Source organism: Pipistrellus hanaki (assembly GCF_964339955.1).
Source record: "Pipistrellus hanaki genome assembly, chromosome: 1".
Taxonomy (NCBI): Eukaryota; Metazoa; Chordata; class Mammalia; order Chiroptera; family Vespertilionidae; genus Pipistrellus; species Pipistrellus hanaki.
This window is the reverse complement of record NC_140503.1, coordinates 205,265,975-205,283,537: the sequence shown is the minus strand read 5'-3', so window position 1 is coordinate 205,283,537 and position 17,563 is coordinate 205,265,975. Positions and strand designations below refer to the sequence as shown.

The following is a 17,563-nucleotide window of genomic DNA, read 5'->3' as shown; positions in this document are numbered from 1 at the left end:
GTTATGTTTCAACTGAAATGCTATTCTTGCCCTAGCCAGTTTGGCTCAGCAGATAAGAGCATGGGCCTGTGGACTGAAAGGTCCCGGGTTCAATTCAGGTCAAGGGTACATGCCTGGGTTGGGGGCCCAATCACCAGTGGGGTTCATGCAGGAGGCAGCTGATCAATGGTTCTCTCTCATCACTGGTGTTTCTATCTCTCCCTCTCCCTCTCCCTTCCTCTCTGAAATCAATAAAAATATATTAAACAAAAAAAGGCTTTTAAAAGAAATGCTATTCTTAGTCAACAGAGAACACAATCCAAATGTGACGTGGAACACTTACACAGGGAGTAGAACAAACACAGAAATTCCTGAATTGCTGCTTGAAACTGAATGTTATGATCTATAATTACATTTTGAAAGTCTTATTATTATTATTTTTTTTAGTAAGTAGGGTAGTCTTATTTGTACAGATCAATAGGAATGAGGTATTAGCAAACTGAGAGCTAACTCCTCTCACAGAGTTTTGCAAATACTGAATAACTGATTTAGGTGTCCTGAAGTCGTAATAAATTCACATGATTGCATCTTAATGGCACAGCAAATGGTAGCCCATGGCTCACATAACACTGGAGCCACTCTACCTCTTCAGCTTTCTAATTCTTACAGAATCTACTCTGATAATGTGGTATTACAAAAGAATCTGGGTCAGACCTCTGGTTTATGGGGAGAAGCATGGACTACTGGCGAAGAGAATTGCTGGAAAGACAGAAAAATGAAGGCCATCAGTGTAAGTGGTTCCTGAATGTTCAAAAGGGAGACACTTCCTGAGTCCATCGAGAGCGCCCATAAGCCTTCTGGAACTCTAGGGACAACTGTTTGTTTACTCACATGTATTTCACACGTATTTTTCTGGGGAGAAAGTCCAAAGCTTCCATCAGGTTATCAAAAAGATCTGGACCCCAGAGATTATACAGGTGAACACTTTGAAATATTATAGATTTTAACACACTGAATTAGGATTCTAAAAACGAAACTGAGGTCTTTAACAAGCATGCAACAACATACACGCTGAAGTCTGGCTCTTCACTGTCACTTCCAATGCCTTGCTTCCGGAAGCATGCTGAGAATGCTGCAATGGGACCAGGGCCAGGTAAAATACGTACCTTGAATCTTTTTTTCTTTTTATGCTTAAGGCTACTTTTTTCTCTAAAACTTTCCGTTCTTTAAGGACTTCTTTAATTCTGGGGGCTTTAGGTTCTAAACTCTTTGCTGATGATTCTTCTAAATCCACACTACTTTTGCCTAGGAAAGAAAGAAATCTATAAGGGATTTCATAACAGTTCTAAACAGTAGTAATAATTATTTTTCAGTAAAATTTTCTAATCAATGTGAAAATGCAAAAAGGCTTTAAAATCAAGTTGTGCTGGAATACAAATAATATTTTATATGGAGATGACTTGTCTTTTATTTCAAATGCTTACACAGGGATGGTCAGAAGTATTAATAACAACAACGATAATACAACAATGAATAGTAATACAAGAATAAACTGTGTTTCAGGTACTCTCAGCTCTAAGCCCACCTTTGCCCAACCTCCTATGTGTATGTATTTGTATTTTATACAAATACATGGTAATATCACCAGCGCAGCTTGATTACTCACTTGTTAACAAACTATTTTCCATGATAATTCGTTCCACAGCCACTGGGAAATAAATTGCTAACATGTGAGTGGTATAAGTTGGTACCTGAATATTTAATCTAGAAACAGCAATATAATTTTAAAAACTTGACTAAACACATCAGATTAAAAAATAAAGAACCCTTCCACAACTGAAAATATAACAGCTTTACTAAGATATAATGTAGATAACTTTATTTTATAATCATATCTCCTAAGTACTATATACTTCTAGGAACTAAAAGAGTATGTAAGATAGTTTATAATATTAAAGTTAACATCTCCTATACCTGGACTCTTAGCTTTTGAAGACTTTGTCTTTTCTGCTTTCTGTTTTCGTTTCTCTTCAAGTTTTTCTCTATTAATTTGCCTTCTTAAAAGCCTCTCTTCTTTTTCTTTAGCCTAAAACCACAACATACTCACAATTATTCTGATTATCAGGCAAAAACAAAACACTGAAAAAAAAACAATGTTTCTCCTTCAAATGTTCTTACAAATGAATGGGCTCTGCAAAAGTGACGTGCACTACACAATTTGGAAGCTACTGGAATAACAGAGACAGATGTTTACTTTTCTTTACTCTTTCAGAATAGCATTAGCTTAAAGAATGGGAAAGTTATCATTTTGAGCAATGGTGGTTTAATAAACTGGTTGCCTCAAATAAAAGGACAGCGGTGAAAATATCTCTGAGCATCAGGGGGGGATAGCAGGTCTCTCTAATTTTTGGTTTATTCATTAAAATGCAGAGTCCAGTGACAGGCTAGTCCTATGGCAAATACGACTGCTGGTTACACTCCGAGGATGCGGGTTTTGGATGTAGAACTTTCTGCCACTGAATTTTAAAGCCAGAGAGAATCCGGTCGCTGTGTTACTCCTACCACCCCTTTCCAGCCACAACTCACTGTCTCAAAGTTTGCTAACTCCCGATCAAAGAAACTTTTCAACAGTTAAGCCACTAGTAGCATTTAGTCCACATCCTCCAAATCATTTTTCTACGTAATGTATTTCCTCACTGGAAGATGCACAACCTTTCATAGTTTAATGTTTCTGAAATTTCAAGTCATCGTAAAACTGATGAGCACGTATGATAAAGTAGTTGTTTTTTTCCTAAAAAGCTGCTGTCAATGACACGTCTTATAATTAGAAGTATTTTCACACCCAGCAAACACGTGGACTGTACTTCCCTCTTAGTATTACACTCATGACTTTACACCCACGCTCGATTCACACTTGAGTCAAACATTTCCACACCATGAAACCTCCAGGTTGTCACCAGGTTTTCACTACTAATCACAATGACATGGACACCTGTCATGTGTTTGTGTCCATTCTGTCTAGTGCAGTGGTCGGCAAACTGAGGCTCGTGAGCCAGATGTGGCTCTTTGGCCCCTTGAGTGTGGCTCTTTTATAAAATACCACAGCCTGGGTGAGTCTATCTTGAAGAAGTGGCATTAGAAGAAGTTTAAGTTTAAAAAATTTGGCTCTCAAAAGAAATTTCAATCGTTGTGCTGCTGATATTTGGCTCTGTTGACTAATGAGTTTGCCGACCACTGGCTCTAGTGTAATAACAAGGTGCCTGAAGGCAGAACCTGTATGCTGCTGATTCGTATGCTCACTACCCTGCACCCAGACAAGTCATTTCTCAACCTCATTTAACATGTGAAAATAACAACAGATCGAACATGACTCACAATGGACTGTCGCCGCTGTTCTACCGTGAGCTCGTCATCGGAATCACTGTAATACTTGGAGTAAAGGAATGGCTTGTGAACGTAAGCCTGCCGTACACTCTTAGGTTTTCCTTCACTGGGCTCAGAGGTTGGAGGTTTTGTTTTATTCTGTTTGTTCTTCTCCTCATCTGGAAGAAAGTCAACAGAAAGGAAAGCCCTGTGAATTAGCAATAAATCCAACATTATGCTTGATCAACATCAAGCAGCAAAAGCAGTATTCAGGTAGTTCAAGTGTATTTGCAGGTCCAATAGAGGAAATACCAGTATGAGAAATTCCAGAAATTTATAAAAGCTGGAATCCATATCTTCACTTATTTCTTAACGGTCAGCTTTTTAAACATAAAGGAGGACGGTAAGGAGAAGTTAAAGCTTATAGTTATTCATGTTTTCTTGAAAAACAGTGAATCCTTATTTGAGTGTCAGTAGCCTTGACACGAATGCTTCACCACTGTCCAACTGGACAGAGGCACTGGAAGCTGTGCCTTGCCCGCCCGTGAGTGCTCCCTAAGGAGGACGCAACAATCAGACACTAACCCCACCAAGCAGACACTGACACCCCTCCACTACAGGAGGCAAATCGGCTTCCTGGGAACACAGCAAGAAGGAAATTTGGGAACAAGGTTTTCCTTTCCTACCACTGGGAACTCTCAAAATAGCTCTCTTTTTCCCTTCTGGATCCCATATATATAAAATCTAGCTCTGTCCAGGAAAAAACTTGAAAAAAACAACAAAGCATCTAGAATTAAAAAATAGATCTGCAGCACTGAAAGCGTCTACTTTTTTCTCTGATTTTCCATCCCAAAACCAGCATCAAATTTACATGCTATCTACAGACGGATGCAAATAATATTCAGTGTTTTTGATTTTTAAAGAAATCATGAGGAGAATTAAATAGCGTGGTCAAGGGCAGCACACAGAGTTGGTTAGAAGCAGATGCAGGTCTGAGACAGGCTCTGGTGCTCACCCTGGAGGAGACATGTCCCTCAGCCCACCTTCCGAGGGTGGTTGTGAGGACCACAGATGTTATTACACACAATAGAGTAATAACTTAGCCCAGGGCCAGGAATACAGTAAGTACTTAGTAAGGGTTACTGAAAAACCAACTGTACAGAAAAGGGAGGCCCAGGCTTTGCCCTTGGCTTCTGGGAGGTCATCTCCAAGCCTCTGGAATATCAGGTCCGAGTTTTGGTCGCCTAGGAGTCTGGTGTCAAGCCAAATCATCTAAGAATATGACTTAGGGTGGGGGCTTTAGGTCATGGGGCATCAGCTGGACATCCAGAGGGGCTGGAGACTGAGACCAGACACCTAGGAGGTAACTGTGCTTCAAGCCCCACAGAAATGTTGGACATCAAGACTCGGGTGGGCTTCCCCGGTTGGTAGTGACCCGTGTGCACTGTCAGACATCAATGCTGAGAAGGTAATGCTGTCCATAACTCCACAGGAAGTGGAAGCGCCGTGTGTGGAACTTTCCTGGACTCTGGCCTAAGCCCTCTTCTCTTGGCTGAGGTTAATTGGTGCCCCTTACTGTAATAACCTGTAACCAAGCTTCACAGATTTCAGGGAGTACTGAGTCCTTTTAGCAAACTGCCAAACCTAAGGGTGATCTTGGGAACCCCAAACTTGCAACTGATGTCCGAAGTGACGGGAATCTTGTGGACAGTACTCCCCAAATGTCGTACACACTCACCTGAGTACACACACATCTTCATATATACCATCTCATCTAATTTGTATAATCACCCCAGGGAATGGAGATAAGTGGGGAACCCAGGCTTGTTGAGATTCAGGAACTTACCAAGCTTGCTCAGATAGAAAACCTCGGAGCTGGGACTCAGAAACCAATCTTCCAACTACAAAGCCCCATGCTCTGGCCACTCTACCACACTGTCTTTCACGAGATAGCCATGTGAATACACACAAAACGTTCGGCGGAAGCTTCACAGAGGCATTATTAAGTAAAATGCTTTACCATCTGACGTAATCTCTCCTTCTTCCATGCTATCGGACATTACAACCTCCTCTTCAGTGTCTTCTTCAAAGGACGAGAGGTCACTGGTATGGACAGAGCTAACCGTAATGTCTGTCAGTCCATCCACGTCAGAATCTACTGCAGAGCAATCTTCAAGGAGACCAAAAAACAAACAAGAAAAAAAAACAAAAACACAGAAGGTAAATCATTGCGTTACAGGAACACACTCAGCACCCAATTCCCAAATTATACTTAAGATTTCCTTCTTTGGATCCATTTCAGAGAGTTTCTTCAACTTTAGAAATAAAAATCTCTCATAACCAATATCAAAAAAAATAAGAGCTGTTTCCAAAAAATACAAAGGCAAACTATTGATATTATCCAGAAAAAATAATGGAAGTATTAACTTATGTGACAGAAACAAAAGCAAACTTTAAGTAATTAATACATTGACTATGTGATATTTTAAAGATGAGGATATACAACTATGAATAAAGTTGCCTGAATTAATGTACGGTAAAAAATTATGAGTTGAATTATAAGGTTTAGATCCTCTTTGCTCATTTACTTTGTCAATCTGAACACTAGTATAGAAGATGTATACACAAATGCTATCGTTCTTTTTTTTAGCAAAGCGGATATGTTCCCAGGCTTTTGAAATATAAGAATCAAATTTATTGTCCTGGCCAGCATGGCTTAATGGTTGAGCATTGTCTCCTGCACTGAGAGGCTGCTGGTTTGATTCCCGGGCAGAGCACATGCCTGTGTTGCGAGCTCAATCCCCAGTAGGAGGTGTACAGGAGGCAGCTGATCAATGATTCTTTCTCTCCCTCTCCCTTCCTCTCTCTCTCTCTCTAAAGAAAAAAAAAAAAAAAAAAAAGAATCAAATCTATTAAAATTTGAAGGCAAATTTGGTATCGCCTCGTGGACAGTTTATTCTTTAAACTATTGTATATTTTTGCAAGTTTGTACCTTCTTTTGTCCCTTCCATGGCTTTGGCTTTATTACTGTTCTTTTCTGAAGGAACTTTTGTGCCCTCTGCTTCTTTATCCTTTGCTTGCTTTTCCTCTTTGGCTTTTTGTGTATCTTTACTCCTTTTTGAGTGATCAAATTTCTTTTCAGTCTTTTCCTTCTTTTCTTTCTTTCTTTCTCCTTTTTCATTGCTGTCCGGTTTCTTTTCACCTTTGTCTGCTGACTTATTTTTTTGGTCACTGCTTTCCTGTTGAACATCTTTATTTAGCAGAACTGAACTGCTACTCTCCTTTGTGTGATTTTTAGTTTCTTCAGCTGGACCAGGGAGATCACTACATTCTTCAGACCTAGAGGCCGGTTCCTGTCCTTCGCCCACGGAGTCTGGCATGGACTTGTCTTTATCAGCCACGTCCTCTGCAATTCTCTCCTTCTCAGCACTGGTGTCAGTGCTCGGCTGGGACGGCAGCCTTTTGGATGCCCGCTCACCAGCCTTAGGGTTTGATGTTTCTGTGGAGGCCCTGGCAGCAGTAGCTTCTTGGTTGAGAGAAGTGATGGTTTCCAAGATGGACATGGCATCATTGGCCACATTGGCACTGGGCCCAGGAGCAGGGGCACCTGGAGGGAAAGACAAGTTTTAGAATAAATTTATACAGAAAGTCAACCCCCTGGCTGAATCAACGCTACATGTCACTGCCACCTTAGTCTGATGCCCATGCTGTGCAGACCGTTCATATGCCTCTAGCCTTTCGGGCACCAGTGCCATTATCAGGCACACTCTGCCTCTCTGCTTCTCTACTACAGTATCTCAGAAAGGCACCATGCAAACCCGAGAACAGCCTAGCTCCAGAACAATAGTATCTTCTCTAATTATTTTAATTATTCCCTGTTGAAATATACATATACCCCGAATATATCTCTAAAGTGCCTATTATTTTGTTTTAAGGCAAAAAATGTAAGCCAGTTAAGGACTCTGGGTGGTATTTGAAATAATACAATTTTACTATTGTGCCAAATGGACAGATGGTTTAAAAACCCAAATATCCAGCCCTCACCGGTTTAGCTCAGTGGGTAGAGCTCAAAGGGTTCTGAGTTCAATTCAAGTCCAGGGCACATGCCCAGGTTGTGGGCTTGATCCCCAGTGGGAGTCATGTAGGAGGCAGCCGATCAATGGTTTTCTCTCATCATTGATGTTTCTCTCTCTCTCTCCCTTTCTCTCTGAAATAAATAAATACATAAAATAAAATTAACGCCCAAATACCCATAAACTGACACTCAGTTCAAGAGGAAAAGTGATGCACCTTGTGTGCTGACGGCAGAGTCCGGCTTCTCCTCCTCAGGGGTCACACTGCCCCCCGCTTCCTCCTTGTGATTTAGCGTGGCCAGAAACTCATGCACAGCTTTCTCCACCTGAGGTCTGAACGTGTGGTTAATTTTTGGATCCACAACTTGAGAAATAATTCGGTCGATGCCAGACTCCAACATTCCTGATCTGAAATACAGGGTAATTTACAGAAAAGTTAAAAATATATATAATATTTCATTATTATCTTATATAATAAAACCCTAATATGCAAACTGACCAAACAGCAGAATGACCAGTGGCTGTGATGTGCACTGACTACAGGGGGCAGATGCACAATGGAGGAGCTATCCCCTGGTGGTCAGTGTGCACCACAGGGGGAGCCCCACTCAGCTAGAAGCCGGGCTCATGGCTGATGAGCTTAGCAGTGGTGGTGCTAAGGAGCAGCGAGCAGAGCGGTAAGGAGCATGGCGTCCCAGACTGTGAGAGGGATGTCTGACTGCCAGCTTAGGCCTGAACCCCTAAGCTGGAAGGTGAACATTCCCTGAGAGGTCCCAGACTGCAAGGGGTGCAGGCTGGGCTCAGGGACTCCCCTTCTCCCTCCCCCAGTGCACAAATTTCATACACTGGGCCTCTATATATAGTATATATCCTAATATATAAATAGCCAGGGGCTGTCATGACCAAAAAAACCAGATGGACAATTGAACACAGGCTGTGTGGGGCGACAAAGCTGGCAGGGGGGTTAGTGTGGGGTGACCAAACGACTGAATAGCAGGCTGAGTAGGGGAACCAGGCCAGCAGGGGCTGGGGGCAGTAGGGGACTACCAGGCCAGCAGTAGGGGCAGTAAGGGGCGACAAGGCCAGAGAGGGGGGGCAGTTAGGGGTGACCAGGCCAGGAAGGGGCAGTTGGGGGCGACCAAGCCAGCAGGAGGGGGCAGTTAGGGGCGATCAGGCTGGCAGGCAGAGGTGGTTAGGGGTGATCAATCTGGCAGGGAGAGCAGTTAGGAGTAATCAGGCAGGCAGGCAAGTGAGCTGATAGGAGCCAGTGGTCCTGGATTGTGAGAGGGATGTCCGACTGCCAGTTTAGGTCTGATCCTGGCAGTCAGACATCCCCTGAGGGGTCCCAGATTGGAGAGGGTGCAGGCTGGACTGAAGGAATACCCCTCCTGTGTGTGAATTTTGTGCACAGGGCCTCTAGTATATAATAATTGCACTAATTATTTTTAGGTAAAACAGCCTCTCTCCAACCTTAAATTTTCCCAATCTGTTCTCCTATGTAGAGAAAGAATAGGCAATGACAAGTTCCACAGGATAACAATGGCATCTGGATATACCATCTCGAAAACCTCTAAATTCTTCACCGCTGTGTCACTAGAACCACTGAAGCAAACCAAACAAAACTAGACACAGCACACTATCTAGAACCCAGGTTTACAGATGATGCTTATTTACTCCAACCCTAGAGAAATAAATAATCCCTAAAGCTTGGTTCTGGATATAAAATACATCAATGGACTCTGCACCTTTATCTTTAAGCAGAAAAATGTAAGACTTTTATAAATATTCGAGTCTCCAGGCAAATGGAAGAAAATTACAAAGTATAATTTCATCAAACTTACAAAAAATCAACAACTTTTAGAACAAAAATAAAACTTAGGATTTTTTTCTTTCTTTTTACTATCTCCTTGCTATAAAAAACTGGGTGATTTATTCATTCAACAAGAATGAGTTTCTTCTACACTAACAGGCACCCTGCTGGCCACTGGGCTGCTGCAGCCAGACCTGGTCCTTTTTCTCATGAGGAGACAGACATAAACAATTAAAATACAAGGCGACAGGCACCAGGCACACCATATACTGCAAGGAAAGAGTGGAACACGGATTTATCAGACATAGTGGAGATAACGGGGCAATGCTTCACCATGGAGAAGACATTTGAGTTGAGAATAAAAAGCTTAAAGAAATACCACTGACAAGAGACAAAAGAGCAAACAGGGCGATTAAGTTCCAAATGTGCAGAAAATCATAAGGGCATGTTAGCAAAATAAGAGGATGTGAATTTATTTTTGAGAAATATACTTAAACCTTGTTTCTTCTTAAAAAAGAGCTTGAGCCCGACGCTCATTGGTTGAGCGTTGACCCACGCACCAGGAGATCACTGGTCAGGGCACATGCCTGGATTGCAGGCTCAATCGTCAGTAGGGGGCGTGCAGCCAATCAATGATTCTTTCCCATCATTGATGTTTCTCTCTCTCTCTCTCTCCTTCTTCCTTCTTCTCTAAAACCAATAAAAACATATTTAAAAAAATATATTAAGAGCTTGAGAAGTTCCCTGGATAGTGTCAGAAGAGTGCAGGTGTTGGTCCTTTCCAGCTTCTAGACCTCAGGCTCTCTCTGCAGAATGAGGGGGACTCTCCTGACCACTCAAATGGTGATCCAAGTACAGCCCTGTCTAGAGTGGAGGATGAATACGATTTTCATTTCCTGAGGCACCTTGCAGCCTTATGATACTATAATGCTACATATGTGGGCCAGAGAGAAAAATGAGTCAACCCTTACACAAAGTAGGTAACCTGCTTTTTCAAGTTCTAAGATAAAAAATTGTAAATCCTGCAATGCAGCTCAGAGGTGACTTTAAAATGTAGCAGGTGGGGAAAAAAACAAGGACAAGCAATCATAAAGATGCTTTGATTTAAGGCATAAGTATAAAGGCATACAATAAAAAATAAAAACCACCCATCCCAAATTACTGCTTGTCTGTTTGCCTATTTTCTGGTCCGTTGTCCATTTTAGTCCACTCTCACAGTGGTCAGCTCTGACCGTAAATAAGTTTGTAGGCCAGCGCTTATGAACCCACCTTTCCCAGTGGGCTCACTCTGGAGGCATGGCCTTAGACAGCTGCCTCACTAGAAGGAAGCCACACTCTAGATTCAAGGACAAAGCGAAATGCTAGCAGCTGGCACTGTCCTGGTTAAAACTATTTCCTTGTCTTCCTTTTAAATCCTGTTCAATTAAGATAATTATTTCTGAGCATCCAGCATTTTTAGATTCTGTTGTACAAATGAATATATAGATAAAATAAGTTTTCCATGTACTGAGTCTGCAGATTTGCTATTAAATTGAACCATCCCAAATTGCTGATAGTAGACTGTTGTCCTACAAAAATGGCAATTGTAGATGGTTCAACATAACAGTCAACTGAGTGTTTCTGGAACTATAAGGATGAAAAATGGTTTGAAATTGTACTAATGGTGGCCAGTTCATCCCTATACCATTAGCTAGACACAACTAAATAGTCTCTTTCAGTAAGCTTTAAAATGTTATCAGTAACATAATTTTACTAGTAGAATTTAAATAAGAAAATGTATTCTATCTAATAGAGGGAATATGCTAATTGATCCTCACTCTATCACAAAGATGGGGGCACCCACAGCCACATGATAGCAGTACCCAGTCCCCTCAACTGGGCCTGCCTCCAGAGTCCCCCAGTCCCCTCAGCCACCCGGGGTCAGCTGTAGGCGCGGGCACGCTTTAGATGACAGCTGTCTAGGCAATGCCTGAGGTGCAGGAAAGCCTCAGATGTCGGCTGCCCAGCTGCCCAGCTGCCCAGCTGCCCAGGGCCGCCCGAGGCTCAGGTAATCAGGGCCAGCCAAGACTTGTGCTGCCGGCAGTGGCAGCAGCAGAGGTGTGATGAGGCATTGCCTCCCTCTGATCACCAGGTCACCTCCCACCCCTGAGGGCTCCCGGACTGTGAGAGGGGGAAGGCCAAGTTGAGGGACTCGCCCCTCCACGGCATGAATTTTCATGCACCGGGCCTCTAGTTACATATAAAACAGCTGGAAAGTACTAACTTATCCAAGAGACAGCTGCTTCCCCTTGTCACCCACCAGCAGAGTGCTCCTGTACTAACCTCAGACAGCACAGAATCCCTTTTCGATGTGCCCCGCACCCCTCACCAGACACCAATTCTGTGGAAACATCATCTCGCAGCGGTACAGCAAGAATGGTAAGTGCCTGGTCTTATATGAGTGAGACTGAGTTTAGTTCCCGTAAGGACCAACTAAACGGCTGCTTCCCTATTTTACAGGTTTGGTATGCTAGGGAGTAAATGCAATTCCAGGAAACTGGCCTTCCATTTAGTCTCAACCTTAAGACAAAGAAAGGGAATGTGCTTTTAAAGAAATGTAGTCATTTGCGGAAGGGCAGTGGCTATGTAGATTGTTGCGTGAAAGCACTCCGTATTCGGCAAGGCGCTGTGTCCGTGTGAGGGACACTGGGGAAGCTTGCCTCCCCCAGGAACCCCCTGCTTTCTTGGCTCCTGTTCTCCTAACTGCCTGGAAATGAGTCAACTGTTAGGCCGGTCAACCCAACAGACCCCCTTCAGTCTCACCTTTTTCAAGAAAGGCTTTCCCTTTTCCCCACAGGTGTTGCTATGCAGCCTCTAATGGCATCTTTTGATCTCATTTGGACTCTTTACAGGTTCCTCAAACATCTTTTAAAATGCAGACAACAGAGTTACTGTTGAATTTCTCTCTTCCCTTCTTCCCTGGAGACAGGAGTCAGGCTCCTGGTTCTCGGGTTACCCGGGGCTAAGTGGGCCTTGCAGTCAGTGCGAGCTGTGCGTGCAGGGCTTCCTGTGGTGACAGCTATCAGCTGGGGAGCACACTAGGTAGGCTCGCCAGGTTCCCATGGGGCAGGAGGGAATTCATAGGAGGCAGGTATAAAAGCGATCTGCTCAACTGTTTTCAAGCAAGATTTCTTTCTAAACGATGTGCTTGAATATAAATATCTGTCAAGGCAGGAAGATAACTTAAGTCACCTTTTTCGGGGGCGGAAGTAGGGATAGAAGGCAAATATTTCTTGTCTTGGCAAATATTTATATTTAAGAACAAGATAATATTGCAAATTTGCTTTTCCGGGGAATATGACTTTTTGGTCCTTCTAAAAATTTCATCTCTTTTCACTCCCTTTATCTTATGTTCAACCAAAAATGGCTGACAGGTCTAGATGTACTTTTCTTGTTTTGTTTTGGTTTTTTTGGCAATAGTATCACCAAAATATAATATGTAGAGAGCCGCCAGAGAAGGCACATGGACATCCTTTTATTCTTATCAGCTGAGCCAGAGGGCACAGTCCTGTTACCAGTACTGATTTCTTATCTTTATCCATGTGCTTGGAATGAGGAACAAATAGGACCTTGACTTACCCAGGTCTTGATATGATAAATCTCATCCTTGTATCAAAAAATGAGGAACTTACCCAGGTCTTGATGAATAGGACTTGGGCACACCCGAAACTCCTTTTGACCTTAAACTTCCCCTTTGGAAATCAATAAATGTGCTGTGTTGTCTGTGCTGAGTGGGTGAGTGTGACCTCCTCTCCATCAGAGAGGTGGCGCCCACCTAGCACCCAGCTTGATGAATCTATTTCTGCCTCCATGTCTCTTTCTTTCTCTAATTTCTTAATCCCCCGCTCCTCCACTCAGGAATTTTTCGTTTTCCGTGATGGACACGGGAAACGGAGAAAATACCCACTGCAAAAATATAGTTAAAATCACAACACACAACAGATAAAATGGACAGGGGGAGGGGGTAGACTGTATCAGAAGATAGAAGATACAGCTTCAAAAATCAGGGGAAAATATCTTAATTTCAGTGATTTTCTTTTTTTTTTTTTAATTTATTTATTTATTTATTTTTAAATATATATTTTATTGATTTTTTTACAGAGAGGAAGGGAGAGAGATAGAGAGCTAGAAACGTCAATGAGAGATAAACATCGACCAGCTGCCTCTTGCACACCCCCCACTGGGGATGCGCCCGCAACCAATGTACATGCCCCTGACCGGAATCGAACCCGGGATCTTTCAGTCCGCAGACCGACGCTCTACCACTGAGCCAAACCGGTTTCGGCTAATTTCAGTGATTTTCAATGTATTCATTTGTAAAATAATAATAAAGCCTTCTCTTTATAGGGCCAAGAAAATGGTTGTGAAAATAAACGGTGCAGAATGTTCCGGCATTTACCACCTATTAGTATTCTATCTAGGACTTTTTAAAGTCACACGGCCATTCCCTTCCTTCAGTATTTCCAAAGGGCTGTGGAGAAATCCGACTATTAAAATTGACGGTGGAGATGGGAAGTGACCAGAGCCTTTTAAAATCACACCGTATCACAATACAATACGGAAGTGCCAAACTACACAAAATCAGCACCAGCTAAACAGACTTATGCAGAATGTCTCTGTCTCCAGGTAAAGTAGATTGTGGCATTTTCAAGCCCGCCTTGGAACTCTGTAATTTTGGGACTTACTTGAGCACTTGCTGTCTAATGTTGTTTCGTAGCTGGTTCTTATTGAGGTGGGGACTCCAGGTATGAGTTGCTAAGTGGTTAGCAACAAAGTTGTCAACACGTTGTCTCAGATTCTGATAGGCAGGCTAGAAAGGAAAAAGGAAAGACACAAATGTTGAAAATTTCCAATGTGATACAGTAACAATACTGATGGTCTCAGAATGTGAGTATCTTTAACAGTGTTCACATTTCTTAGCGCATCAACATGGCAACAGAGTTTTATAGCTTCTGTTTGGAGATATGATGAGTACAAAGGAGAAAGAACATACCTCTTATATGTAGCATTCATTGGTATCCATATCTTCTATGGAAACCAATGAATGTTAATGGTGATGATTTGGCGAGAAGAGAGGGAGAGGAAAAGAGGGAGTAAGCATTCACTGAGAATGTGGCATTGGAGCTGAACCTTCGAGGTTCCTGATGCGGCTAGGAATTCGAAGGCCATCTTGCAGGCACCCCCAACAATAAAGCAAAGAGCCAGTGGATGAGAAAACATGAGGTAGGGATGTTTGGGCCCCCCACCCCAACTTATTAAGTCCAATTTGGATGAAAAAGAGAATACAAAAAAGCAGGCGACAGTTTGGGGCCAGGGGCTGGAAGGACTTGGGTACCTGCCTAAGAGGTTTGTAATTATGGGATAGAGAATGGTAAGCCCTGCACATATGAGCAGAGTGGTATGTGATGGCTGAGCTTTCTGGTGATTGAACAGACACTAAATATATCTAGAAGAGCATGCAACAGAGAGGGGAAGGTTCATAACGGGGTGGCAGAAATGGGCTGAAAGGCAATGGGTCCGAGAGAAGTTATGGAGGGGCAACCATGGGAACTAGGCATTACACTCAATGTTAGGCAGTGGCTCTCTGCTGGGAGTGACTACTCCTCACCCCCTCCCCAGGCAACATTTGGCAACCTCTGGAGAAAAATGGGGGAGCCGCTACTGGCATCTAGTGGGAAGAGGGCAGGGATGCTGACCATCCTACAATGCAGGGGAACCCCCACCACAACAAAGAACCATCCAGCCCCAAATGTCCACACTGCTGAGGCTGACAACCGCTGATGTAAGGGAGAGCAGAGAGGGCACATACCATGCCATCTCTACTGGGAAGGCTGCTCCTGCCTGGCAGGGATGTTTGGAAGTAAGTTCTCATCCACTCAAGCAGGACCACACACTCCATTCCTAGTTGTTCTCCATCACCCACATTCTTCCTGTCCTTCTTTTAAGTGGCTTTAATGCAGATAGATTTGAGTGCCTCCATAAACAAAACCGTGCAGCCTCATCTACCATTCATTCCCTCCACTTGTCCAGTTGGCAAAAACTTCTCACCTTTAGAACTCACCCTAATCTGTACAGTCATCCTGACACCCAACAGAAGCCCCATGAGGCCCGCCCACTCATTCTTCCCGTCTCCTATACTTTCTAGATGTTTATCGTCTCAGCAGCTCTTGCACTGCACAGTATTTTGGGGAGGGGGATATTAACCTCCCCGCTGAAGGGTACGTGTGTTCAGGAAGCTTATTACCCTGCTTAGCAGATAAGCAATTAAAATGAGGTTGTGAGATGGGTCACCAACTCCAACAGGGATGCTGAAGGTTCTATCCCTTGGTGATGACCTTGCATCCCTTCCAGTTTGCAGGTTTCTGCTAATTCCCATTTCAGTCCCATGATCATTTCTCATGTTCCTCTCTATTTATTCACAATTAACATGAACTGAAAAAATGAATTCTTTCTCTCGATTTTCAGCAGAACTGTAAAACATACTCCCCCCCCGCCCCCCCCCCCCCGGAATTCCCAAATCTCAAAAATATTAGGCTAAAAAAAAAAAAAAATCACAATGCATTTAGCACTCTAGTTGCCCCATAACACGCGCAAATCTGAACCACACAGGTAATTTCCCTTGTTCCCAGTTCTCCTGTCAGTAAAAATTAGCCTGCTGACTCCATACATAAGGATTCCATTATACTTCTGGGAACTTTTTGCTGTTTCTTCTTCCCATTCCAGAGAGCCCTGGAGTCATTTTTGACTCCCCCTTCTCTTCCACTGCAAATCTAAATAAACCATTAGCCTATACTGTCAGCACCAGCATCACAAGACATCAGGATCTGACCACTTCCACTATCTTTCCTGCTGCAATGCTGATGCATTTTCGTCTCCTGTCTGGATTACAGTAACTCATCTCATCTCCCTGTGTCTACCCTTGCCCACCTGAAGTCTATTTTCCTTATAGCAGGTAATGCATATCTCGTAAAATCAGGGCAACCATGTAATTTATTGTCCAAACCAGATCATGGCCTAGCGTGAAAGCAGACACTATTAATCATTACACATGGCCAATCCATCTAAGATGGAAGCCAGAGCAAGCACGTTCTTCTTACGCACACCTGCCAAAGGCTTCTCAGCTCAGGTGAAAGGCAAACTCTTTTAAAATATATATAATATTTTATTGATTTTTTACAGAGGGGAAGGGAGAGGGATAGAGAGTCAGAAACATCGATGAGAGAAACATTGATCAGCTGCCTCCTGCACACCCCCTACTGGGGATGTGCCCGCAACCAAGGTACATGCCTTTGACCGGAATCGAACCTGGGACGAAAAGAACCTGGGACTTTTTAGTCCCAGGCCGACGCTCTATCCACTGAGCCAAACCAGTTTCGGCAGCAAACTCTTTAAAAGGCCCACAGGCCAGCACAGCTGAGGAGGGAGGGAGGGTCACTTTCTTCTGATAGTTTCTGCCTGAGGCTTCATGCACTCGCTGTGGCCTCTACCTGGAATGCCCCGCCCAGACAGCTAGCCGCCAGGCTCCTCCTGTGATGGCTCAAATGGCTTCTTATTTGAAATCTCCCCTGAACTCAAGACAAATCAGTCCTTCCAGCCTCACCCTCCCTTACTGCTTCCATAGGCCCAATGACATCTGTTCTTTTCTGTGGGGCATAAGCCCTGTAAGAGGAGGGACGTTTTGTTCACTAATATAGCTCGGGCATCTAAAACAGTGCCTGGTAGACCATAAATATCTATAGGGTGAGTACATTTCTATATTTTTGTCTTTGGTACTCCTTTCAAATCTAAGGGAAAAAAAACAGACAATAATCACAGTGGCCAGGAGTCATTCACACCTCAGAAAGTATCTAAAAACTGGCCTTATTACCTTTACTGGGAGAGAGGTGCCATATTTACTTGTTTGATGAGAGCTCCCTGCCTGGGGCAGCATGATGGACACTGACCTTCCCTCCTCATTTTCACCAGTTACCAATCAATGCCAAGGGGTCAGATTGGCTTTCTGACCGCCTAGCTTAACCCTTTGCACTCCGCTGTCCCCTCTCAGGGGACATCGGAATTCTAGCATATCACTCGGATGTCCCCTCTCAGGGGACATTGCAGTTTATTAGTGATTACGGGGAATTGAGTTAATTCAACGCACGTTTCCGCCGCAAAGTAGTGTCAAGTAGCTGGTAGCCAATGTCCAGAATGGTTCGGAGTGCAAAGGGTTAATTACTCCAGGGAGCTGGACTGGGAGTCTGAGCAGAGGAGGGTGAGAGGACTGATGTAGTCTCATCCTCAGATCTCTCTTAGCTGGACC

At 43.4% G+C, this 17,563-nt stretch overlaps 1 protein-coding gene across 1 annotated transcript in view; it reads right to left on the bottom strand.

Annotated features, from left to right (window-relative positions):
- The window catches only part of BOD1L1 (biorientation of chromosomes in cell division 1 like 1), a 46,605-nt gene that overhangs the window by 26,057 nt on the left and 2,985 nt on the right, over window positions 1-17,563 (bottom strand). The window contains exons 2-8 of the mRNA XM_084888785.1: window positions 13,950-14,074; window positions 7,633-7,823; window positions 6,335-6,949; window positions 5,363-5,512; window positions 3,355-3,521; window positions 1,954-2,065; window positions 1,146-1,284 (exon numbers count right to left, since the gene is read on the bottom strand). Of these exons, the coding sequence (XP_084744911.1) occupies window positions 1,146-1,284; window positions 1,954-2,065; window positions 3,355-3,521; window positions 5,363-5,512; window positions 6,335-6,949; window positions 7,633-7,823; window positions 13,950-14,074 (1,499 nt within the window). The remainder of the gene's footprint in view (window positions 1-1,145; window positions 1,285-1,953; window positions 2,066-3,354; window positions 3,522-5,362; window positions 5,513-6,334; window positions 6,950-7,632; window positions 7,824-13,949; window positions 14,075-17,563) is intronic.